This window comes from Kogia breviceps, chromosome 8 (assembly GCF_026419965.1).
Source record: "Kogia breviceps isolate mKogBre1 chromosome 8, mKogBre1 haplotype 1, whole genome shotgun sequence".
NCBI lineage: Eukaryota > Metazoa > Chordata > Mammalia > Artiodactyla > Physeteridae > Kogia > Kogia breviceps.
In genome coordinates, this window is record NC_081317.1 from 43084346 (window position 1) to 43110897 (window position 26552).

At 41.6% G+C, this 26552-nt stretch overlaps 1 protein-coding gene across 1 annotated transcript in view; it reads left to right on the forward strand.

The window, feature by feature from the left end:
* The window catches only part of RIGI (RNA sensor RIG-I), a 66467-nt gene extending 43885 nt beyond the window's left edge, over positions 1 to 22582 (forward strand). Inside the window, 16 exon segments of the mRNA XM_067041066.1 lie at positions 701 to 863; positions 2309 to 2381; positions 2383 to 2411; positions 3638 to 3733; positions 3736 to 3787; positions 4727 to 4860; positions 5213 to 5381; positions 5440 to 5548; positions 5812 to 5958; positions 8514 to 8604; positions 11321 to 11491; positions 14642 to 14726; positions 14877 to 14955; positions 19778 to 19921; positions 22243 to 22521; positions 22523 to 22582. Of these exon segments, the coding sequence (XP_066897167.1) occupies positions 701 to 863; positions 2309 to 2381; positions 2383 to 2411; positions 3638 to 3733; positions 3736 to 3787; positions 4727 to 4860; positions 5213 to 5381; positions 5440 to 5548; positions 5812 to 5958; positions 8514 to 8604; positions 11321 to 11491; positions 14642 to 14726; positions 14877 to 14955; positions 19778 to 19921; positions 22243 to 22521; positions 22523 to 22582 (1881 nt within the window).
* Positions 22583 to 26552: the final 3970 nt, after the last annotated feature.

Below are 26552 nucleotides of genomic sequence, written 5' to 3' on the forward strand. Positions count from 1 at the left end.
TGCATCTGCTAATCCCAAACTCCCAATCCATCCCTTTCCCACACCCCCTCTCCCTTGGCAACCACAAGTCGATTCTCTATGTCACACAGCTACCTCTTTTTTTTTTTTAAGTTTTTTATTTTTTGGCTGTACCACACAGCATGTGGGATCTTAGTTCCCCAACCAGGGATTGAACCCATGCCCCCTGCATTGGAAGCATGGAGTTATAACCACTGGACCACCAGGGAAGCCCCACAGCTACCATTTTAAATGGCTGTTGTTTCCCAACTTTACAGACAGCTGAAGATATTTGTCCAAGGACACACAGACAGTGTGACATGGCTGAGATTGGAATGCAAGCATGTCTCTTGATTTTAGTCCTTTTCCTTTTCAGTATGTTGTTCTACACATCCTGGGGGAAACAAGGGTAAAGAAAAGTCCTGCCTTGAAAGGGTTTCCTCTCTTGGCTTCTATGCTGATTTGTGTTTAGCTGCTGAGTAGTGACTCCTGCATTTATTCAGTGCTTTGCCTAATGGGGACCTTTCCATTTTTGATGTCATGGAGAATGTCAGAAAAAAAAAAAAAACGTTCTTGCTCTTTATCTGAAGTTAGTTTAAAAAACAGAACAAAACCTACTTTAGCAGGAAAGAGTTACATGAAGGGTTGTGGAAACATCATGCTATTTCCCAGACATCTAACGGTTTGGAGTGCTCCCTCACAGGTCATTGGGCTGACTGCCTCGGTTGGCACTGGGGATGCCAGAAATACAGCTGAAGCCACAGAATAAATCTGCAAATTGTGTGCTTCTCTCGACGCATCAGTGGTAGCAACAGTCAAAGACAACTTGGAGGAACTGGAGGAGATTGTTTTTAAGCCCCAGAAGTGTAAGTGGGATCCAGTAACAAGCCCTTTGGGAGTTTGTTACTCCCTGCTATTCTTAGTTCAGGGCCATTTAGATGAACCCTGAATTTTTACCGTTCCTCTGTTTAGTGGAAAATATTTAACCCCAAACTTGGGAAGTAATCACATTTCCAGCTTCTTTCCCCAACGAAGTTCAGGAGTGGCCTGTAGAAAGCAAACATTCTTACTCTTCATTTCTGCAAAACTCTTATAAACGTACTGGCACTGAGAGAGGGGTGCTTAGAAAATCATGTAGATGGCTCAGTCCTTCCCTGCTTTCTCTGCCTGAGGCAGACACTGAGTTCCCATTCATCATTTGAATATGTATCTGGTAATTTTGGTTGAAGTGAAATTATCTGAGCTCATCATATTTTCCCTCAAAAGATCAGAATATGATTTTATTAATAAGATCAACTAACAAATGTTTCTTGAATACGAATGCTATATTAACCCAGCAAGGGAGAAGGGTACAGAAGATACATATAACTTCATCTCCTTGCTCTCTGAATAGCATATGACTGAATGAGTAAAAGGCAGAACATACATACCTGAAATAGTAAGGTAGTTGCTTGTGAGGAGTGTAGAGAAGGTACCCGGTCTACACCTTTTAATATCACGTACAAATTTCTTTATAGTCCGGTCCCCCCTGCCCCTTGAGTTTCATCTCCTCTCACATCCCATTAGCCCAACCAAGTCACATTCCTTGGGCTCCTCAAATGGGTCATGTGGTGTGTTCTGTCTCTAAGCTTTGTCCATCTGAGCATTTGCACATGACTGTGCTCACTCCTTCTTGCCTCTTCCCCTATTTATCCCACGACACTGCCTCCCCGGGAAGAATGAGAGGGTCTTTCCCATGCTCCATGACACCTTGCACATACTGTGTCACAGCACTCTGTGTGGTCATTTGGCTGTGTATCTTTCTCTCCCCTAAAAAGACAGACCTCTCTGGAGCACAGAGCCTGTTCTTTTCAGCTATCACCAGAACACAGCATGTGGTAGACGATTAATAAGTTTCTGTGGATACAATGCAAAAATGAATGTTAGGAACATTGTGAACACTCCTGGGGTTGGGTGGGAAGGGAGAAGATCAAAGAACAGAGACAGGGTTTTAAATGTGGCATTTGCAGGAACAAGATGGATATCAGCCTTGTCAGAGCAGGGCCTATGTGTTGAGTAACAGGAAAGCCTGAGTAAGAAGTTGAATTAGACCCAGCCAGTGAAAGAGATGTTAGAATCAGTGCATTAAACACTAGGGAGCTGCTGCAAGGTTTCTGAGTATTTGTTTTATCATTCAGGTGACTTGCCTGTGAGCTTGGGGCCTAGGGTTTTACAGAGGAAGTAACAAAGGCAGAGAAAGGTTTGGAGAGGCATGTTTTGAACTATGAAGTGTGCTTCCTGAATAATACTCATTTTCCTTTGATGGCTCTAGTTTTCAGGAAAGTGGAATCACAGACCACCGACAGATTTAAATGCAACATATCTCAGTTGATGATAGAGACAGAGTCTGGTAAAGAGTATCTTTGAAGAACTTGGTACCATAACTTTGGGTGAGAATAACCTCATTTTGTATTCTCTCCATTTGGGAATAGCCATCTATTGTTCACTGGTGTCTTGCACTCTCCTTAGTTCAGGCAATGTCAAGACCATATCTAGAGGTTGACTTTCTTGATTATAGGTTATTCAGGAGCCTTCTTAGTCCTCCTTTATTTTCTCTTGCTTTTTTTTTCTCTTTTTAAATCCCAAGTAAATCCGTCTGGACACACACACCTGAAAAATGCTGTATTTAAATCAATTCTTTGCTTTCGTGGCCTTCCAAATTAGCTTTCCATCCTGATCTCCCTATGTATATGAATGAAACCACCATTCCCATGAAGGCTCAGATTCAAACCTAGGGGTGAGGGCTTCCCTGGTGGCGCAGTGGTTGAGAATCCGCTTGCCAATGCAGGGGATACGGGTTCGTGCCCCGGTCCGGGAAGACCCCACGTGCCGTGGAGTGGCTGGACCCATGAGCCATGACCACTGAGCCTGTGCGTCCGGACCCTGTGCTCCGCAATGGGAGAGGCCACAACAGTGAGAGGCCCGCGTACCACAAAACAAAAAAAAAACAAACCTAGGGGTGATCTTTGATTCTTTCTTGTTTTGAGGCTCTCATGAAGTCACCAAGTTCTGTTCTCCTTTTTAAAATTAATTAATTAATTCACCAGGTGTTGTGCCAGGTACTATGCTAGGTAATGGAAACACCAAGATTAAAGACAGTGTTGCCCTCAAGGAACTCACAGTCAAACAATGAGAATCAGATGTGAATAGTTGCCATGCCATAGGGCAGAGTTACACACTGGGCGTCATGGGAGCATATGGGAGCTTAGGCATGGACTGGGCTGCAGGGAAGACTTCCCAGGGGAGCTGATGCCTGAGACAGATCTTGAAGTCAGCCAAGTTAAAACGGAGAGGTAAACAAGTGAGGTCGAAAAGGCATCAGAGTGACTTCCCTGGTGGCACAGTGGTTAAGAATCCGCCTGCCTTACAGGCTCTTTATTCTATTCTTACATTTTAAATGTAAGACATGTTGATTCTTGGTACATAGTAGGTATTCAGTAAACAATCAAATATGTACACAGACACACTAATGAAAACTTTTTCAAGAGGAATATCTGTGTACAGAGAGTAAGGAAGAAAATTAGAAGGCGAGGCATGCTTAGAACCTTAAATGACTGGCCAGATGGCACAATGAAAAACTTTTTTTTTTTTTTTTTTTCAGAAAACTTATCTCAAATTCAAAATAGGAATTTTGGAACACAGAGATATGAACAGTGGATTATCGCAGTTCAGAAAGCGTGCATGGTGTTTCAGATGCCAAAGATGAAGAGAGCAGAATTTGTAAAGCACTGTTTTTCTACACGTCGCATTTGTGGGTATGTGGCTTCTTTGGAAAAGCATATTTCAGTCGTGTCACCTACTGGGAGCTGCACTGTGGCAGCTGAGAGAGCATCACTTAGCCACTTGCCAGGTGGCTCTTATGAAACATACTCCAAAAGTTATCCCATTCAGTGTCTTCTTTGCTCTCTGAAACCTAGCACTAGAGGCAACGGGACAGAAACAAAGGCTGAGGTTGTATGCTGTGCCTTAGCATTCCCATAATTGGCATAATTGGAAAACACTGGGTGGTGATGCACATTATTGTAGATACGTGACCCCTGACAGCCATCTTTAAAGTTCAGTAGGTGGGTCGTGTTGCCATATCCTGAAGCACATGTTTTCCTGCTTTTGGTCAAGCAACATGCTGAGAAACCCAGAGTCTCTGGTTAATTGCTGGCTAATCAAGAAGGTAAGTGACAACAACCATCATCACCTCTGCCTGTCGTGCCATTGAAAATATTTTAAAATGCACTCAGTCAGTATGAATTTCTAGAATTTTAATGAATTTAATTGACTATCTGGTGTAAGTGCTCAGCACCATCATTCTGAACAGGTGCCATTACAATTCAGTGATGGCTTTGGGTGTATAAAAAGGTTAAGCTGAATGTCTGAATTACATTTTTGTGTGATTTAGTCTTTGACATGCATTTTTCTTGGAATTTTCTTTCTCTTCTAAGGTAGAATTCTAGAATCCAAAGTGATCCTAATTAATTAATGAGTCTAGCTAATTGAGGGTTTTTTTTTTTTATAGTGTGGTTCTAAGGTTTTATTATAGTACTGTTAGAGACCATCTTAAAAAAAACTAAGTTGGAATAGATTTGAGACAAGTTTATTATTAAAATTAATTCTGTGTTAATTACAGCAAATTGAACTTGAGTACAGCGAATGCATTAGATGTTAGAAACATACTGAAACTTTTCACTTTCAACAGATACAATGATGCCCTCATTATCAATGAGCATGCTCGAATGAAAGATGCTCTGGATTACTTAAAAGACTTCTTCAGAAATGTCCGAGCAGCAGGATTTGATGAGATTGAGCAAGCTCTCACTCAGAGATCTGAAGGTGGGTGGCGTTTCCAGGAGAGGAAGCCAGTGGAGCCTGGAGACTCCAAGGACAGCCTACACATATTGTGTCACACTTAGCGACACGTGGTTATGCTCAGGGACTTTACCTGGGCTTAAGAAGGTATTATACATGTCAGGACTGTGATGCTTCAGGGAAATCTGGCGCTTGTGAAAAGAATCTGCTGCTTATACTATTTCTTGTTTTGATGAAGGAAAAAATAATAGGATTTGCAAAGGATACATCCCATCGAAATAGTCAATTGATAGTAGCATTTTTTGGTTTAACTTTTAGTAATTTTATAAAGTTTTAAAAAGCGGGTTGTTTTGTTTTGTTTTTTGTTTTTTTGCAGTACGCAGGCCTGTCACTGTTGTGACCTCTCCCATTGCGGAGCACAGGCTCCAGATGTGCAGGCTCAGCAGCCATGGCTCACGGGCCATGTGGGATCTTCCTGGACCGGGACACGAACCGGCGTCCCCTGCATCAGCAGGCGGACTCTCAACCACTGTGCCACCGGGAAAGCCCTAAAAAGTGTTTTAATGATATTAAGACCATAATTATATATACGTCTTTATAAAGAAGAAAGCCAACATGGCTTATAATCCCACTGCCTTCATATAAAGAAAAATATAGGAAAATATTCAATGAAAAATCTCTCTTCTTCCTCTCTCAAATGCTTTTCCCACAGGTAATTACTGTTAATTTTTTTTGCCTACCAAAGTATTAACTATACATATGTGTGCTGCTAAACACTGAACAACCAGCTTTCTGGGGGGAAAGTGTATGCATTTATCAGTATATTTAATGTATGCATTAAATTGATGGTTATTTCTCATAAAATTCTGGTCAGAGATTGGGAGATAAACTGTTTGAACTATAGCCAAAGGTCACAGTGTGTTCTACATTGCTAGTATTTATAAACCGTTTGTAAAATGTTCCCCTTTTGCAAAGAAACTGCAGGAACTAGAATGTATTTCCATGGATCCCAGCAATGACAACCCTAAACTCAAAGATCTCTGCTTCATCTTGCAAGAAGAGTACCACTTAAGCCCAGAGACCAGAATCATCCTCTTTGTGAAAACCAGAGCACTCGTGGATGTAAGCTTCTTCCTCCTTGTGGATAACAAATTGGCCCAGTGCCATTTTATTGAAAAGATTGTCCTTTCCTCATTGCTTTGCAATCAAGCATCCATATATGTGTGGGTCTGTTTCTGGGCTCTTTATTCTATTCTGATTTTCTGTTTGTTTATCCTTACACTAATACCTCACTGTCTCAATCACTCTGATTTATAGTAAGTTCTAATACCCATAGAGAAAGCACTTCATACTTTTTAATTCTTTTCATCAATTAAAAAAATTTTAGCTATCGTATGGGTACCTACTGGTACCTCACTAGGGTTTTAATTTGCATTTCACTAATGACTAATACGGTTGAGATTTCTTCATACACTTATTAGCCATTCATATATCTCCTTTGGTGAAGTATCTGTTCACATCTTTTGCCCATTTAAAAATGGGGTTTGATTGGGTTAATTATCATATTATTGTTCAGTTTTTGAGAGTTCTTTTTTCTGACAAAAATGTCCTCTGTCAGAAATGTGATTTGCAAATATTTTCTTCTGGTCTTTCATTCTCTTAACAGTATCTCTTACAGATTGAAAGTTTTAACTTTTGACAGAGTCCAGTTGATCATTTTTTTCTTTTTGTGGATTGTGCTTTTGCTGTTGTGTCTAAGAAACCTTTGCTTACCCAAGAGCACAAAGATTTTTTTCTATGTTGTCTTCTAGAAGTTTTATAGATTTACATTTTATATTTAAGTCTACAGTCCATTTTGAGGTGTGGGTTGAGATTCTTTTTTCTTTTAGCATGTGGGCATCCAGTTGTTTCAGCATATATGGTGAAAAGACTATCCTTTCTCCATTGAATTGCCTTTGTAACTTAAAAAAAAATCAGTTGACTGTATTTATGTGGGTCTTTTTCTAGATTCTCTATTCTGTTCCATTCATTTAACCATCTATCCTTGCACCCATCCTACACTGTCTTGATTACTGTAACTTTATAGTAAGTCTTTAAATCAGGTGGTATGAGTCTTCCAACTTTTTAATTCTTTTCAAATTTATTTTAGCTATCTTTCTTTACCTTTCCATTGTTATTTTAGAATCAGCTCATCCACATCTATAAGAAAGTCTGCTGGAATTTCATTTGGGATTGCATTGAATCTATAGATAAAATTGGGGAGAAATGACATTGTAACAATATTGAGTCTTCCAGTCCATGACCATAGTATATCTCTTCATTTATAGAGAGCTTCTGTATTAGTTATCTAGTGCTGATAACAGATTACCCCAAAACTTAGTAGCTGGAAACAACAGACATCTGTCATCTTTTAATATGTATGGGTCAGGAATCTGGAAACAACTGGGTATTTCTGTCTCAGGGTATCTCATGAGGCTGCAGTCAGGGTGCTGGCCATGGCTGCAGTTATCTGAAGGCTTGACTCAGAGGACCAGCTTCCAGCCCTACTGTGTGGCTTTTGGCAGAAGATGTGCTTAGCTCACTCACGGGCGCCTCTCCACAGGCTGACCTTGCAACATGGCTTCTGGCTTCCTCTAGAGTGAGTGATCCAAGAGAGGTTGAGGGAGAGGACCTAATATGGAGGTCACAGTCATTTTATAGCTTCAACTTGGAAGTGATTCCCCTCAGGTCTGCCATATTTTATTCATTAGAAGCAAGTTGATAAGACACACTGCTATATTTAAAATGATAACCAACAAGGACCCTGTATAGCACAGGGAACTCTGCTCAATATTCTGTAATAACCTAAATGGGAAAAGAATTTGAAAAAGAATAGATACGTGTATATGTATAACTGAGTCACTTTGCTGTATACCTGAAAGTGACACAACATTGTTAATCAATGATACTCCAATATAAAATAAAAATTTAAAAAAAGAAGCAAGGCAGTAAGTTCATTTCACACTTGAGGGGAGGAGGTTAAACAGGATCTGAATACCAGCAGGTGGAAATCACTCAGGGCAGCCTTAGAGGCCACCTGCCGCATACTCTTTGGTTTCTTTTATCAGTGTTTTGTCGTTTTCAGCATACAGATTCTGCACATATTTTGTTAGACTTATACCTAAGTATTAATGCTATTATAAATGGTACTTTTAATTGTTTGTTGCTGGTATATAGAAATACAACTGATGTCTGTTTATGGATCTTGTGTCCTGAGATCTTGCTAAATTCACTTATTGTTCTACATACCCACTATTCTGAACCTTGCCTTTTTCACTTAAAAAATATCTAAGAAATTAAACCATATCAGATTACAAAGATCTATACCATTATAGTTAATTATTGCATAGACTTCAATTACAAGAAGCTTTTTTCCCTCAGGTTTATTAGTCTGAAAACTAATTAAGTATACTTGTTTGTGTACTTTTTAAAAATTGAAGTATGGTTAATTTACAATGTTGTATTTATTTCTGCTGTACAACAGTGATTGAGTTATACATATACATGCATTCTTTTTTATATTCTTTTTCATTACAGTTTACTTTAAGTTTTTTTCTTCTTCTTGTGTATATTCAATATTGAATTAATACAGATAGTATACAAATAGTATCCAACTGATAATTGCTTTGCATTTTCAGGCTTTAAAGAAATGGATTGAAGAAAATCCTAAGCTCAGCTTTCTAAAACCTGGCATATTGACTGGACATGGCAGAACAAATCAGAAAATAGGTATTTATATATAGTGGATTAGATTTAGTATGCTATATATATATATAAGAACATATATAATATATTTGAATTCTTTCTTATTGCTTGTATCAGTCAGGGTTCAACCAGAGAAGCAAAACCAGTAGAAGATTATACATACATACATATATACGTACATATATATGTTGTACACAGACACACACACAGGGATTTATTACAAGGAATTGACATAGACACTTGGACTGGCAAAGCAAGCCTGAAGTCCATAGGGCAGGTGCAGGACCAGGTGGAACCCCACAGGCATGAGCTGTTTGGAGTCTCTGAGCTCAGGGGTCACCTAAGCTCTCTTTTAAAGGGCTGACTTGATTAGGTCAGGCCCACCTAGGATGAAGTCCCTTTTGTGTAACAATGTCAACTGATTTAAGAACTTCAATTACATCTGCAAATTCCCTTCACAGAAGCACCTAGGTGAATATCTGGGGACTGCAGTTCAGCCTAACTAAGTGGACACATCAAAAAGCCATCACAGTGCTCAAATGCCAGGAATTTGTAGACTTTGCCTCCTTCCATAGGTCCTAGAGACAAAACCAAAGTTTTTTTTTTAATATTGTTTGAGTATGTTACTCTCTTGCTCAAATTCTCGGCCAATAGATTAAGATTAACTGGAAACAGAAATGTTCTCTTTCTATTTTATTGTTATTCTTTAAACTATAGATACTTTATAAAATATTATATATTTTGTAATTTTTTAAAAAGTCCTAGAGATAATCCTGAAACCTAGGTAGGGGTGTTAAAGGATGAAAGGCTTCCTCTGTTGTCACCCAGGAGGATTCTAGGTGGCCGGTCCTCATCCTGACATTCTCACAGCCATGCTCCCCATGCCTCAGTGACCAGCAATGACAGGTCCTTACTGTATCTCTTATTTAGTGTTATTTATAATAAGCAGTCCCCTTGCTGCCAGTCCTCGGTCGTCACCCTTGCACTTTCCCCCTTATGCAAAATCCGTTGCGGAGGCTCCGGACGCGCAGGCTCAGCGGCCATGGCTCACGGGCCCAGCCGCTCCGCTGCACGTGGGATCCTCCCAGACTGGGGTACGAACCCGTGTCCCCTGCATTGGCAGGCGGACTCTCAACCACTGCGCCACCAGGGAAGCCCATCCCCTTATGCAAAATGTAAACTTCATGAATCTAAAAAGTAAAGTCAGATTTTGAAAAGTTGGCTTACCAAATGAAGTCCAACACCACATTACTGTGGTTGGAATTCAGAGTTCTCTGCCATATGACTCCAGCATGAGTCTAATTTGATTATCAAACTTTGTTATTCCCCCACACATAAGCACCCAGAAACTATTTTCATACTTGTTTGTTCGTCCATCCCTCCATTCATCTATCCGTCTGTCCATCCATCCACCCGCATTTGTTTAGAACTTACTCTGTTCCAGTCACTGTGTATCTGCCAAGCAGCGTTCCCCTCCTCCTACGACTCAACCACCAGGGAGGGGTATCCCTCCTCCAGACCCCACAGCACCCAGTTCCGCCCCCATTTCATTGCTCATCACACTGAATTGTAGTTTCCTATTTATATCCTTCTTCCACAAACTAGGAGCTCCTTGTAGATAAAAATGAACCTTTTCACCATTCCAGCCTTATCTGACAGAACATAACTGCTGAATGAATATTTGATGAACAAATGGATAAGTTCAGAAATTAGTGAAGTATGGTGTCTGTCTTGGGCATGTTCATTGTTCAGTAGAAATGATGGTGGAAAGAAATTGTTTTGGCCTCAACGAAATATATCTCAGGATTTTGGCTGCCAATGTACTAGGGAAAAAATGGAACTTTTGTAAATTCAGGACTTACCTGGTAGAGCAGTGATTAAGAATACACCTGCCAGTGCAGGGAACACGGGTTCGATCCCTGGTCCAGGAAGATCCCACGTGCCGCGGAGCAACTAAGCCTGTGCGCCACGACTGCCTGAAGCCCATGCTTTGCAATAAGAGAAGCCACTGCAATGAGAAGATGTACACCACAACGAAGAGTAGCCCCCACTCGCCACAACTAGAGAAAGCCCGCACGCAGCAACGAAGACCCAATGCAGCCAAAAATAAAAATATATATATATAAATTCTTTTAACTCTGAGGTGGAGACCACTGAAATTCTTTCCTTCTCAGTGTATCAGTGGCTGGGAACTGCATACTGCTGGATCCTAGACTTAAATTCAAAGCCCGATTCTGCTGCTAGCTAGCTGTCAGTTTACCATACCTCCAAAATGTCAAGATCTTCACCTGTAACAAAGGGGAATCATAACGTTTGCCACATCAACCTAAAAGGGCCTTGTGAAATTCCAGTGAGTACGTAGATGTGAAACGGTCTTGTTAGCTGAAAACTGCTGTGTGTGTGCAAACGTGTTAAAATTAGCTGTTGATATTTTTGCAAAAAAATCAATATTTGTTTTGATATACCATGACCAAAGCCACATAGCTAGTAGGTGCCACAGCTGGGATTTTAGGTCAGGCAGACTTGTGGCAGAGTCCAAATTGTTGGACCCCACCTTAAATATCCTCTCAAAAACAAGGACAAGGATGGGCCCTATCGCTAACGGTTGTAGTAAGATCATGAATGTAAAGCACTTATCACAGTACCTGGCATGTCATAAGCATTCCGTAATTAATAGCTATTTTTTCAAGGGTAACGTTCCCTCTTGGTGAGTTATACCTGCCTTCTGACTCTGACACAGGAATGACCCTCCCAGTATAGAAGTGTGTATTGGATGCATTCAGAACCGACGGAGATAACAAGATTCTGATTGTCACCTCAGTTGCTGATGAAGGCATTGACATTGCTCAGTGCAATCTGGTCCTCCTATATGAGTATGTGGGCAATGTCATCAAAGTGATCCAAACCAGAGGTGAGAAAAGCTTTCATGCCATTACTAAAAGGCTGCCATTTTATCTGATTTGTAAATGTGTCTGTCATTCCAGCCTTTCTCCTTTACTGTGACATATGGCACAGTGGACCCTGGTATCATTGGCCCTAAAGGTGGCTTACTTGGTCAGGACTGGGTGGCTACAGTTTTGTCCACTAACATATACTCTATTTTGGTTCTTGTTCACAATGAATACTGATTACTTGACTGACATTGGCTGACATATTTATGGAAGGATAATTCCAACTTTGATTGACGCTTTGGCAGTCACATGTGGACCTTTCCTGGTTGTGCTTAGGTGCTGGTGGGCTCCCTGTATTCCAGAAGAGACACTCCAAGGAGTTGTGTCCCACTTGAACTAGACAGTCTCCTAACTGGTCTCTCTTACTTTTTCTAATTTCCATAACAACAGCATGCATGAGCATGTCCCTTGCCTGTTTAGAAACTCCAGTGTTTCCCCAATTTTCTTGATGTTAAAGCATTTTCAAAATCCAGCACCCACTTATCTTTCCAACCTCATTCCCCATTCTTCCATTATATGCATTAGCCACTTCAGCCTACCTGACTTTATCATTTCTTCCTTTTTGAAGGAATTGTGTGTGTACTGCTACTGCTGATCTTTGTTTTTCCTCTTCTCCTGCCTCCACATCACCTGTCCCTAATTCTCCCAGCTGGCAATAATCTCTAATTTGAATGCCTGTGACCCTTTTATCCATCTTTCTTTTTAAAAAAAAAAAGTTATTTATTTATTTAGCTGTGCCAGGTCTTTTTTTTTTTTTTTTGTGGTACGCGGGCCTCTCACTGTTGTGGCCTCTCCAGTTGCGGAGCACAGGCTCCGGACGCGCAGGCTCAGCGGCCATGGCTCACGGGCCCAGCTGCTCCACGGCATGTGGGATCTTCCTGGACTGGGGCACGAACCCATGTCCCCTGCATTGGCAGGTGGACTCTCAACCACTGCGCCACCAGGGAAGCCCCTATGCCAGGTCTTAATTATGGCATGCGGGATCTAGTTCCCTGACCAGGGATCGAACCCTGGCCGCCTGCATTGGGAGCATGGAGTCTTAACCACTGGACCACCAGGGAAGTCCCTAACCATCTTTCTTTTTTTAATACATTTATTTATTTATTTTTTGGCTGTGTTGAGTCTTCGTTGCTGCATGCAGACTTTCTCTAGTTGTGGCGAGCGGGGGCTACTCTTCGTTGCAGTGCACGGGCTTCTCATCGTGGTGGCTTCTCTTGTTACAGAGCATGGGCTCTAGGCACGCAGGCTTCAGTAGTTGTGGCACGTGGGCTCGGTAGTTGTGGCTTGCGGTCTCTCAGGCTCAGTAGTTGTGGCACATGGGCTTAGTTGCTCTGCGGCATGTGGGATCTTCCCAGGCCAGGGCTTGAACCCGTGTCCCTTGCATTAGCAGGTGGATTCTTAACCACTGCGCCACCAGGGAAGTCCCCAGAGTGTTATTTTAGAACCATAAGTTTATGCTTAAAATTTCACCCTGTAGTGAGCATCAGATTTATTCTGCTTTGAGTCTCAGTGAGTTAAAATATATTGTATTAGTGCTAATGCCTGAAACTATGTTTTTAGATCTAAAAGGCAAACTGAGCTAGACTTGCCCTTAAGTTGACAGTTCATTATGAGCACTACACCCTAACACTGCAAGACACAGCTCTTCTTAGTCTTTTCCTCAAATCTCTCTCTCTCTAACATCCAGAGTCCTCAGGGAAAAGCTTCCAGTGCACTGTGCCTGGGAGGTGTGCCCAGTGTTGGAAGTATGTAGGTATGGATAATAGTGTGAACTTCGGAGTGGCGCACTGATTCAGCCCAGCATCTCGGTAGTGACCTTAGTTTGGTTGTAATTTCCTTTATAACACAGAAAAATGGGGGGGGCAGATTGGGGAAACACACACATACACACACCCATACTTTCTGCAGACCACTTGCAGAGATTTTATCTCAGACTCTCTGGAAGCATCGAACGCTGCAGGTCTGGGGCAGGAGCTTTAACATTAGAATCAGTGGTTCCAGTCCCAGTTCTGCCACTTACAAAATGTGTGACTTCAGGTAGTTCCTCTTTGAAATCATCATTCTCCTTGTTTGTAAAGTTGGGAAAATAACAGTATTTAACTCACAGCGTAGTTTGGGGGATAAAGTGAGACGTATGCATTGCTTCGTACAGTGCGTGGTATAAAATAAGTGCTCAAAAATGGGAGTTGTTACTGGACAGAGGCATGAGGCCTACTTTAAAACTTCATGAAGATGAGTCTTACAATTTAGTAGACCGATTCCATAGGGTTCATAATTTTGAAAAGTCATAATTTGTATGCTCAAAAAAGTATTGAGAAGCAATGAATGATCTAAAGCGAACTAATACTTATTTTAGAAAAAAATTAGTGTTATGTCAGCGTTGACTCATTTTAAAGAACTTTTCTTCCTAAAGTTTGGAGAACAAGATATTTAAAAATACCTCTTCCACACTTTCATTGAACAGAATTGAAGGGCAATTCTTCAGTTCCTCTTAATTTCCCTCCTTAATTTTACTTACGATAGGTTTTTTTCACTGAGCCACTTCTCCATTTTGTAGAATACAGGGACACTGCTAATAAAGGCTTTAAAACCATGTTAGCTTTGGCATAATTCTTTATCTCCCCCACTGAGTAACGAGGTGCTTACACTCACATGTGGCAGAAGCAATAGAGTAAAAGTCTTGAGGAAGACGGAGGCTGGAACAAACACATAGACATTCTTTTGTAGGCAGTACACCAGGCCATAGAGTGGGGTGAGGAGAAAATGGTTTAAATATCTGTTGAATTAGGCTATTTAATAGCATTTGGGATTCCTCTAATACCCACAGATCAAAAACGGGCAGAGGTGGTAAAGAATCAGCAAGGGCCCAGCACAAGTGCGGCCACGAGTCATTGGCAGCTGGCAATGCCATGGCAGCTGGGAATTCAGAGTCTTTGTGTCGTCCCTGTCCTATCCTGGTGACCAGCCTCCACTGCTCTGTTGAAAGAGGAAGACCTTGCCTTCAAAGGCTTAGGAGAAGTATAATAAGGTAGGGAAAACCTTATGCTCTTAAAACTAAAAGGAATTTATGGTTCTTGGGGTAAGCCCCCTTTCTGTGGTGTTTTGTTAAGGGTTGGGAATTGGATCTGAGCACCTGGGCCCTTCATATCAAAGAAACTCTGAAGAAGAGGGGGAACCAGTTCAGAGGTCTTTAGGGTAATCCCTGGGTAGGGGGGAGAGAGACTGTACACTTTCTTCTCTGCACCCACAGCTGCATTGTCCATTGTCTACGCGTGGCTGACCTTCACCAGAGCACTGTGGCCCTTGGGGAATCTCTGGTTACTCTCCAGCCATCTGAACATGTAGAGAGCCCAGAAGCATCCAAGAACTTATTTCTATGATGGAAGCTTCAGGATCTGGTAGTATTTCATTCTGGAGGAATAAGGTATAAAGGATATTTTTCACAGTTCTAGTTGTGGAAGGTCATTTGAAATCAAAATGAGGAAGCCTACTTTCCTTTCTTATGAGTAGAGAATAAGATATGGGTTGAAAGTTCAACTTGACGGAAGAACTTCCAACATGATGTGTACCCGTGACTGTGCGCAATCGGGGTTTCATAGTTTCGCTCTTTCCACCTCAGTGCAGGGAGTTAGGCTGCTTCTCACCCACAGGTGGGCGATGGGGAAGCAGTGTGCTCTAGACTTAATTTGTGACTTTGGTTGAACCTCTTTATCCAGTTACTGAGTTTTACTTAGTTTTCAGTATAGCAGTAATAGTTAGTTTTAATTTATTAGGATTTATATTTATTGCCTTTAGTGACATTTAAATATTTGAGGTTATTAATGTTTAATTGAATTTTAGTATATAATTGAATATCATTAGATATAAGTGAATTTTTAAAATTGGATGCCCAAAGGGCAAGTTTATATTTTTACCCTCTTTCCTATCAGATCCCCCCCGACCCTGAGCCTGCATTAAGTAGTGATCAGAACCATGTCTCAGAAAAAGAAATTAAAATTGCTCATAGGGAAATGTATATCATGTAACCCAGGAATTTCACTTCTAGAAATTTACCCAAAGGTAATAATGGGATTAAATATACATAATGCAACAGTTTTACAGCAGTGAAAACTTGAATTGAAAATAGGAAGCATTAAGCATCCTTTATTCTTACAAAAACAATGAAGATAATTTCAAGTGGGATGGGGTAGGGAGTTGGGGGAGAGAAAATCATATTTTGATTGTTTTCCTAACCTGTATTCCAGGCCTAAATTTTAAAATATAAATCAAATTTTATTTGAATTTGAAGTGCTTTAGAGATCAGTGGATTCTCTATGGATGATCAGTAACCAATACAAGATATATGGGGGTGGGACGTTTCCATTCACAGTGACAACAATAACTGTGACTCATACATGCAGAACATGGGCTCTCCACCAAGCCCTGCAAATGCCTCTTTATTTATATCAACGGGCCTCATAGAACTCCATGTGGTAGAGCCTCTTATTATGTCATGCTCCAGGAGGGAAACTGAGGCATGGAAGTTTTCAGTGTCAGTAGACCACACAGCTAGTTAGGGGTGGAGCTGGCTGGGCCCACCTGTTTAACTACTACATCTATTGGCCTAACCAGAAATGTTTGAAGTGTAAATAAGGACAACTAAAAAAATTTTACTTAGAGATAGAAGGTAGATTAAGACAAAAGAAAAGAAATGCCATGCTCTTGAATGGAACGACTGAATATTTTAAAGATGTGCATTTGCCGCAAATTCTCTTATAGGTTTATCATAACCCATAATCAAAGTATAAATGATTTTTTAAAATAAATTTATTTATTTATTTATTTATTTATTTTTGGCTTCATTGGGTCTTCCTTGCGTGCGGGCTTTCTCTAGTTGCGGCGAACGGGGGCTACTCTTCATTGCGGTGCACGGGCTTCTCACTGCGGTGGCTTCTCTTGTTGCAGAGCATGGGTTCTAGGCACACGGGCTTCAGTAGTTGTGTCATGCGGGCTCAGTAGTTGTGGCTTGTGGGCTCTAGAGCGCAGGCTCAGTAGTTGTGGCGCACGGGTTTAGTTGCTCCGCGGCATGTGGGGTCTTCCCGGACCAGGGCTCGCACCCATGTCCCCTGCATTGGCAGGCGGATTCTTAACCACTGCGCCACCAGGGAAGCCCTAAATGATATTTTAACTTGATAAAATGGTTCCTGAGTTTATACAGAAGAATAAATAAATGAAAATAGCTATGACATTTCTGAAAAAATAACTCATGAATGGGTATTGCCCTACCCAATACTAAAGTACAAATCACCATCATTAACATTTTCATGGTTCTTAGGAAAAGACTAGCCTAACACACCAAGGCTAACACCAAGGAGCATTAAAGCTCTGCCAGGCAGCCCTGAGCTATTATTAACTCATCTTACCTCCCAACAGCCCTCAAAGTAAATGCTATTATTATTCCCATTTTGTATAATAATTGAGGAAACTGAGGCACTTGCCCCAAATCACACTGCTAAGTGGTAGGAACAGGATTTGCACCTAGGCTATCTGGTTCCACCTGGAACACTTGATAAAAGAGAGGCAGCGCCACAAACCACTGGGACAGACGGATCCTTCTACAGCTGATACTGTGGAAATCACCATGTTCTTTCTGCCTTTATGATGTTTCAAGTTTTCTTCTTTTATCATATCCTTCTGTTTAGAGAACTTCCTTTTGCTCTTCTTTTAGGGAAGGTCTACTGTTGAACAAATTATTTTAGTTTCCCTTCATCTGAGAATGTCTTGATTTCTGCTTTATTTTTGAAGGATATATTGCTGGATATAGGCATCTGTGTTGACAGGTTTTTCTTCCAGCATTTGAAAAATACTGTGTCACTTTCTTCTGCTCTCCCATAGTGTCTGCTGAGAAATCTGGTGTCATCCAGATTGTTTTTCCCCTGTAGGTAAGGTGTCAGTTTTTTTCTGGCTGCTTTCAAGATTCTTTCCTATGTCTTTAGTTTTCTGAAGTTTAATTGTAATGTGTCTTGGTGTGGTTTCTTTGGCTTTATCCTATTTGGATTTATCCAGCATCTTGTATCTGTAGGTTTATGTTACATTATGTTAAATTTGGGAAATGTTCCATCATTATTTCTTCCAGTACTTTTTAAGCTCTGCTCTTTCCCCTCTCCTTCCAGGACCCCAGTGTCATAAATGTTAGATATTTTTAAATAGTCCTAAAGGTCCCTGAGGCTCTGTTTATTTACTTATTCATTTATTTCGGCCTATTTTCTTTCTGTTGTTTACATTGGGTTATTTCTATTGTTCTGTCTTCCAGTTCACTGATTCTTTCCTTTTTCCTCTCCATTCTGCTGTTGAGCCCATCCACTAAGCTTTTTATTTTGGTTATTGTATCTTTTAGTTCTAAAATTTACGTTTTGTTCTTCTTTATGTCTTCCATTTCTTTGTTGAGCCTCTATATTTGTTCATGTTTCAAGAGTGTTTATGATGACTCATTGAAGCATTTTTATTATTGCTACTTTAAAATCTTTGTCAGATAATTCTCACATCTCTGTCATCTCCATGTTGGCATCAATTGGTTGTCATTTTTTTTCATTCAGTTTGAGATTTTTCTGGTTTTTGGTATGAAGAGTGATTTTTAATCAAAACCCAGAGATTTTCATACTATATGATGAGACTTGGGATCTTATTCAACCTTCTATGTCAGCTGGCTTCTTTCTGATATCACTCTGGTAGGGGAGATGGGGGGACATGTTTCATCACTGTCAGGTAAAGGTAGAAGTCTTGGTTTCCTACTCAGCCTCTGTTGATACCAGCAAGGGGGGGCTCCTTGTTACTGCTGTGTGGGGATGGGAGTTCTGGCCCCCCACGTGGTCTCCATGGACACCACAGGTGAGGGGGGCTACCATTTGGCAGGACTGAAAATCCTGGCTTTCTCTGACACCACCAGGTAGGAGTGTTGAGGTGCTTTGTAACAGCCCTGCAGAGTGGAAATCTAGGTTCCACACTTAGCCTCAGGGTTCAGGGTTTTTTGTTGTTGTTGCTGTTCTTTCCTCTGGTGTTAGGTAGAACAGATGTTGTCTAAAAGTTTTCTGTCTTGCTGGCTGCCCCTGTCCTGGTCTTTTGGCTAGAGAGATAGGGTTTTGTTGAGACTTCTTTGTCTGTCCCCATAGTCATTTCTGGTTGCCAGCTTCTTCAGCTCCATGTCTGGGATATACGAGGCAAAAAGAAAACCCAGGAAACTCACTACCATGTTGTTTCTAGGGTCCCAAGGTTCCTAGCTGGTCTGCCTTCCTCTCTTCACCCAACAGAATCTTATGTTTATTTTATATGTAATGTCCAGTGTTCTTAGTTGTACTTAGCCAAGGCCTAAAGTTTGAGATAGAATGTGGTCATCCTATACAGACATTTAATTTTACTGTAATTCAACAGTACTCTCTGTGGTTGGAAGGGAAGAGAGAAAAAAGATTTTAGGCGGTGAGGGACTCTTCTGCCTACTGTTCCATTCAGTGGGTTTATGCCTTGCGAGTGGGTGTAATTATTCCTGAAACAGTTAATGCATATCATATGTCTGTTTGTGAAGGATTTTTATTTTTTTATTTTTTAAAATATTTAATTTAATTTAATTTTTGTCTGTGTTGGGTCTTTGCTGCTATGCATGGGCTTTCTCTAGTTGTGGCAAGAGGGGGCTACTCTTTGTTGCAGTGCACGGGCTTCTCATTGCGGTGGCTTCTCCTGTTGTGGAGCATGGGCTCTAGGTGCACGGGCTTCAGTAGTTGTGGCACACGGGCTTCAGTAGTTGTGGTGCACGGGCTTAGTTGCTCCGCTGCATGTTGGATCTTCCTGGACCAGGGATCAAAACCATGTCCCCTGCATTGCAGGCAGATTCTTATCCACTGTGCCACCAGGGAAGTCTCTGTGAAGGATTTTTAAAATTTTACCAACTACTAAAGTAGAAAGCATGGGTCACATGACTATTTTATGGACATCTTTAGTGCTTTTATGGGCATCTTTGATTAAGATATTAAAAGACTAATTGGAGGCCACAATTAAACATTAACTAACAAAGAATTCTCCTGTTAGGAGAATCAATAAAATTACCTATGAGATTTTTATGAACAAAGCCAGGTACTGTATGTTCATGGAAAAGTTGTATAGGAATGACTGATTATGTACATATATATGTGTGTGTGTATATATATCCTAGTTATATTCAAATTACATATTTGAAGAGGTTCTTTTGTTTGTTTGTTTTGGTTTTTTGCATCTAGGTTTGCCAGATACAGATTCATGAAAAATTCATCAGGGATAACCAAGGAATAGCAAAACCTGTGCTTGATAAGGAAAATAAAAAACTGCTCTGCAGAAAGTGCAAAACCTTTGCATGTTATACAGCTGATATAAGAGTGATGGAAGTAGGCGGCCTTTTTTTTTTTAAATTAATTTATTTATTTTTGGCTGCATTGGGTCTTCGTTGTGGTGCATGGGCTTCTCATTGCAGTGGCTTCTCTGATTGTGGAGCGCGGACTCTAGGCATGCGGTCTTCAGTAGTTGTGGCACACGGGCTCAGTAGTTGTGGCTTGCGAGCTCTAGAGCGCAGGCTCAGTAGTTGTGGCGCATGGGCTTAGATGCTCTGTGGCATGTGGGATCTTCCCAGACTAGGGCTCGAACCCGTATCCCCTGCATTGGCAGGCGGATTCTTAACCATTGTGCCACCAGGGAAGTCCCTAGGCAGCCTTTTTAACAAATAGCACTGGGTCATTTTTTAGCACTCATTAAAGCTTTTTATCTATCAGTGAGATATTTATAGTAAGAATACTGTTATTCTGTTGTTATCATGGCCATGGTCCTTGTATTTTTAAAAGGCTAAAAAGTTTAAAAGAAACCCTTGATGTTCAGCAATAAAGAAATAGCTTAAAAATTGCTGCACAGCTACTTAATTAAATATTACGTAGCTATTACAAATAATGGTTATGCTAAATGCACCATGGTATCCTGGATTAGATCCTAGAAAGATGAAGGATATTATTAGAAAAAGTGGTAAAACCTGTAGTTCAGTGTAAATCTGAAATTACTCCAAAATAAAGTTTATTAAACAAAATGATTAGGAAGCTTATATAGTATAATGAAAAACTTCTTACAAACTAATGGTAAACTGGGAAAATTAACGAGGATACAAAGTAGTAAATGTGCTATGATCATAGCAGTGCAAAATAATAGCAGCAATACCACCATCACCACCACCAAAAAAATACTTATAAAAAGGCTAGAGGGGCTTCCCTGGTGGCGCAGTGGTTGAGAATCCCCCTGCGATGCAGGGAACAGGGGTTCGTGCCCCGGTCTGGGAAGATCCCACGTGCCGCGCTGGGCCCGTGAGCCATGGCCGCTGAGCCTGCGCGTCCGGAGCCTGTGCTCCGCAATGGGAGAGGCCACAACAGTGAGAGGCCCGCGTACCGGAAAAAAAAAAAAAAAAAAAAGGCTAGAGGAAGTATACTAAAATGTATTAATATTTTGCAGTGAGACACCATGATTTTTTCTCTTTCTACTATTTTATGTTTTCTAAACTTTCATTTGGGGATATGGATCACTTTTACAGTGGAAGCAAAATCTCCTTATTTTAAAAACATGACATCTGCAGGTTAGCTTTCTATTTTTCTTTCTTAAAACTCTTAGATAAAGGGTTAGAAAAATCTCCAAAGACAAAAATTGGAGGTAACTATTGCTGCCGATTGGGGAGGGTGGAGGGCCTGGGCCGGGTCAGGTGATGAGTTATTACTTTAGGGTTCTGTTTAGTCTCCAGAAAGCTGAGTCTCTAATCAGTCCAACATTGGAGCAAGAAGCGTATTAGGGGAAATACTGGCAAGTTCCCATACCTTTCTGAGTCTTTTTCTTTAGCAGTAAAAGGAAGGTCCTTTCAGCTTCAGTGTGGGTGATCTTCTGTTGAAATGGCCCTTTTAGACTATGTTTTCCCGAGGGACTGCTATGTAGGATCTGCATTTGTTCTGTGCACTGTGGCGTTTGTTCAGGTTTATTCTAACGTTGACTATGGGTGGGGCCAGTGGACACATTAGTCCCTGAGCCTCTTCAGATGCACATTGACCCTTTGTTGTTGTTCTCTGTATCCTTTGGATTCTTCCTGTCAGGGCCACTGGTGAACTCAGGCTTCACAGATCTTCAATAAATACCCCTTTGTCTGAATTAATAAGGAGTATCTATTTTGGGGAGCTGGGTTGCCTGGAAACTTCTTTTTTTTTTTTTTTGCATTACGCGGGCCTCTCACTGTTGTAGCCTCTCCCGTTGCGGAGCACAGGCTCTGGACGTACAGGCTCAGCGGCCATGGCTCACGGGCCCAGCCGCTCCGCGGCATGTGGTATCTTCCCGGACCCGGGCACAAACCTGCGTCCCCTGCATCGGCAGGCGGACTCTCAACCACTGGGCCACCAGGGAAGCCCCTGGAAACTTCTTAGTCCTCCCCTTCATGAGGTGTCCCCTGACCCCTCATTTGCACTTCCACCTCCACCCTCACCTCCACCTGTGTCACTGGGGGTCAGGCTGCGTGGATTCTACTCTGGCCTTGAGGCAAATGCACATTTCCTTCTTACTCCATCTGTGAAAGAATTGGGATCCTGCCTTCTCTTCATCTCTGATTATTGTGGAGTTTTCTTTTTTTAAAATCACAATTATGTTCTGGTTCTAACGTTCTGTTTTGTATGCTATTCGATCCCTTCATCTGTAGGAATGCCATTTCACTATGGTTGGAGTTGCTTTCAGGGAGCACTCTGTGAGTAAGTTATACCCCAGACCAAAGAGCTTTGGGAGTTTTGAGAAGAGGGCAAAGATCTTCTGTGCCAGGGAGGACTGCAGCTATGACTGGGGAATCCATGTGAAGTATAAGGTATTTGAGATTCCAGTTATAAAGACTGAAAGTTTTGTGGTGGAAGATGTTGCAACTGGAGCTCAGACACTGTATGCAAAGTGGAAGCACTTTCATTTTGAGAAGATCCCATTTGATGCTTGCAGAAATGTCCACTTGAGCTCAGGACCTCAGTCTGCAGGGAATGGGTGACCTTGAGTGAAGAAGAAATTAGACCAGTGGGTGAATCACAGATCAGTTGTACCACTGTCAAGATATTTTCCCTAAGGCTTGTACTGTATTGAGTATATATCACTTAACTTCTGTTGTTTTCAGCAGTTTGTACTGTATCACTTACATAAAACACAAGTGAATGAATCACAGCACTCAGTGAATCACTTTGTAGGTCAGTAGAGCTTGGGAAAAATGAAAAAGGCTTAACTTATTGCCATTCTTCCCTTCAGAACCCACTGCCAGTGTGCACCGCTAGCTACTCAGTACACATTGGGATAAATGAATGACTGAATGGAATGTTGAAAGGTTTTCCATGCTTCCCTTTCTTTCCTTAAACTACTGTAAACTGGCTTTTGCCCTTAATAATCTACTGAAATAGTTTTTGTCAAGGTCACCAGTGACTCTGGTGGCCCAATCCACTGGGCACGTCTTAGTCCTTCCCTCTGTTTGACCTCTTTGCTGCTTTTGGCCCTGTTGAATACTCCTTTCTTGGAACTCCCTCTTGGCCGCTAGCGCTTCAAACTCTACCCCAGTCTTTTCCATTGGCTCCTTTTTGCTGATCCTTGGTAATTCCAAAGGTTCAATATATATACACATACATAGGCATAATAGTCACATACACTTGTGTTCTCTATGTGTGGCATCTGATCTTAAAATTCTACAGTGGACAGTTTTTAGTAGTGGGGGCATTTAAATAATACAGTACTCATTGAGAAGTTGATTTCTTTTGGTTTACTGTACATCTTGACCGATTAATTTGTTTTCTTAACCTGTGCCATTGTTCCCTTCAAATGGTCATTTCAAGCCATTTTCCAGTAATAGTTGATGGTCAGCATTCGGACTCTGTTCTCAGGTAGGTCCTTTGGATGATACTGAAGGGGCAGTTTAATTTGGCTGTCCTTTCTATTTAAAAACTTAGACTACATATCCAAAGGGCATTCCTGTGTCATTTAACAAAGTTTCCTGATGCTCCAGAGCTTAGTTTGGGGTTTTCCAGACATGGAGACAACTACCCGAGTTTTACTGTCTCCATCCAGGCCAAGGTATTTTATGTTCCGCTCAGGATAGCCTCTATAGTAATGTAAGCATCTTCCTAAAACAGATTCAGATTAGTTGTTTGTAATTCACTAGGACCATCGATGGCTTAAACAAACCTCCAAGCATCATAAAATGTTAATATGCTTAACATAAGGGGTTGCATAACTCTTATCAGAGAGCACCCATTTATATCTGAAGGCTAACTGGTGTCCAGGAGGCCACCCAGACCCCCAGATCAGTCCTGGAGATCAGTGGGGTGACCTGCTGCCACCTCTTCCTCCTTTGGATCTGACGAGAATCAGAGAACTTGCCAGTTACATAACTTCTCCTAGGCTTAATTTTCTTCATCTGTGAAACAAGGATAATACATACCTGTGAGGGTTAGTGGAGAGTTTTTAACTGAAATAACATGTAAGTACTTGACATACATAGTAGTTGTTTGATAATGGCTATTAATAGTATGCTTAGTAAGACACAATAAAATGGGTTATGTAGGGCTTCCCTGGTGGTGCAGTGGTTGAGAGTCCGCCTGCCGATGCAGGGGATACGGGTTCGTGCCCCGGTACGGGAGGATCCCGCATGCCGCGGAGCGGCTGGGCCCGTGAGCCATGGCCGCTGCGCCTGCGCGTCCGGAGCCTGTGCCCCGCGACGGGAGAGGCCACGGCAGTGAGAGGCCCGCGTACCACAAAAACAAAACAAACAAACAAAAAAAAATGGGTTATGTAAGCCAACTTGCTTGCTGATTTTTATGCATTTTCCATTTGTATTATTAGAGTATTAACGTTCTGGTCACCAGCTTTAATATGGGCTTTGTTCCTGCACCACCAATCAATTCACCGACGGGGTGTCCTACCATTCAACTCAATCCTGCCGCTACCTGCCTGGAGATGGCGTCAGAGCCCTACAAGTTAAGGGCTCAGTCCTACAAAACTGCCCCGCCTCTTCCCTCCTTCAGAAGCCAAATTGTTATTACCTGTGCCTCTGACCAATTGAATACAGATGAGAGGTTACAGCAACCTCCTCTGTGGGCTTAATTTGCTAGAGAGGCTCACAGAACTCAGAGAAACCTTTTACTTGCTAGATCATCGGTTTATCATAAAAGGAAGTAACTCAGGAGCAGCCAGATGACAGAGGTGTATAGGGTAAGGTTTGGGGAAGGGGCTCAGAGTTTCTGTGTTTTCTCTGAATCTCTACATGTTCACAAACCTGGAAGCTCTTGGAACCTTGTCCTTTGGGTTTAATGGAGGTTTCATTACGTAAGCATGATTGATTAAATCATTGGCCATTGGTAATTTATTCAACCTCCAGTCCCTCTCCTCTCCCCTGAGGTCAGGGGATGGGACTGAAAGGTCTAACCCTCTAATCACGTGGTTGGCTTTCCAGTAACCAGCCCCCATCCTTAGAGGCAGTCCAAAAGTCACTCATTAACATAACAAGAGACACCTTTGTTGCTCTTATCAGGAAATTCCAAGGGTTTTAGGAGCTCTGTGCCAGAAACTAGGGACAAAGACCAAATATATATTTCTTAGAAATCCCAATCTAACAAGTATCTCTTTGGTGAATAGTACAGCCAACAGAAGAATGCAGTCTAAAGCTGAAACAAGAAAAATAATTTCCTTGTTTGACTTTAGCCTGGAGTCAACCCATTGCAGGCATAGAGCATGGAACAGAGTAGGCATTTGGTTAATATTTATTGAATGAAAGAAACCAGTAGGTACGGTTTTAAGAATTGCACACGCTTAACTGATGTCCAAAAGCTGGTCGTTGGATTTCTAGGTCAAAGGCTGCATTTCAGAACCAACTGGGGAGTCTTTTTCATGCCCAGCCCCCTTAGAACATCCTGCCAGGGTGTGTCTAGCCACGTGTACGTTTTGAAGTTCCTCAGGTGGTTCTGATATAATCTGATAACAACCACTGGATCTTGTTAACTTTGTGGTCCCCACCAGTGCTCACCCTGTGATATTTTTCACCTGAAATGAAAAGTCACCTTCATTCAAATGCCTGATTGTGTCACAAGGCCAGTAAACTGATTCCCACCCTTAAAACTGACATTATTATTTGAATTTAAAAACAAGCCATCAGGTCAGTTTCCTCAAGTGTGTCCTGTGAAACCCAAGTGCTGTGAGATGCTCTGAAGAAGGCAGTTCTGTGGGCAGATAGGATTCTATATTGTCTGCTGCCCCCTCTCCCCTCAAATGAGCGATTTCCAGTACACACTGCCATTGTGTGTCCTTATGTCAATTCTGCGGTAATAAGGCCCATTTAACCCAGGGTTCCCAGATACCCCGACCCTGGACCCCTTTTATTCATGCGACGTTGTAAACACCCTGTAGAAGCACAGTAGCAGATACTCAGCCCTGATGCTGACTAGACAACCAGAACCAAATTGGAGTATAAATTTCAGGATCATACCAGTAACTCTGTTTTATTATATTATGTAATAAAACTATAAGTTCCACTCAACAAATCTGTATTTAAAAAGTAGATCTCAGTTTTGGGGATGCAAATTATTAAACCTGTTAAAAATATCAGCTGTAATTATATAGTCTTTGTGCACAATGATTAGGCTGTCTGGGTGAACAAAAACTACTTGGATGTTAAATTCTGTTTGTGGTCATGACATTTAACAACTTCCAAAGAAGGCAGCCAGTGGAACCTTGGTTCCTGTGTTTCAGAAGCAGCTCTGCATTGCTCCTCATAACCCTGCAGGGTATGCCAAACTGTCCTAACTCAACCCTGAAAGGCCGACTGTGCCAAAAATAAGGTTCTTCATTTAGGTGACTAGCAAACTTCCAGTATGTTTAGCCTAGGGGATACTGGGAGACAAATCTCTACGACCACAAATTATTAACTGTGACCCCAGAGCTGCCGGTGGCCATATTCCCCGGCACACGGCCCGCTCCAGAAAGAGGCCGTCACAA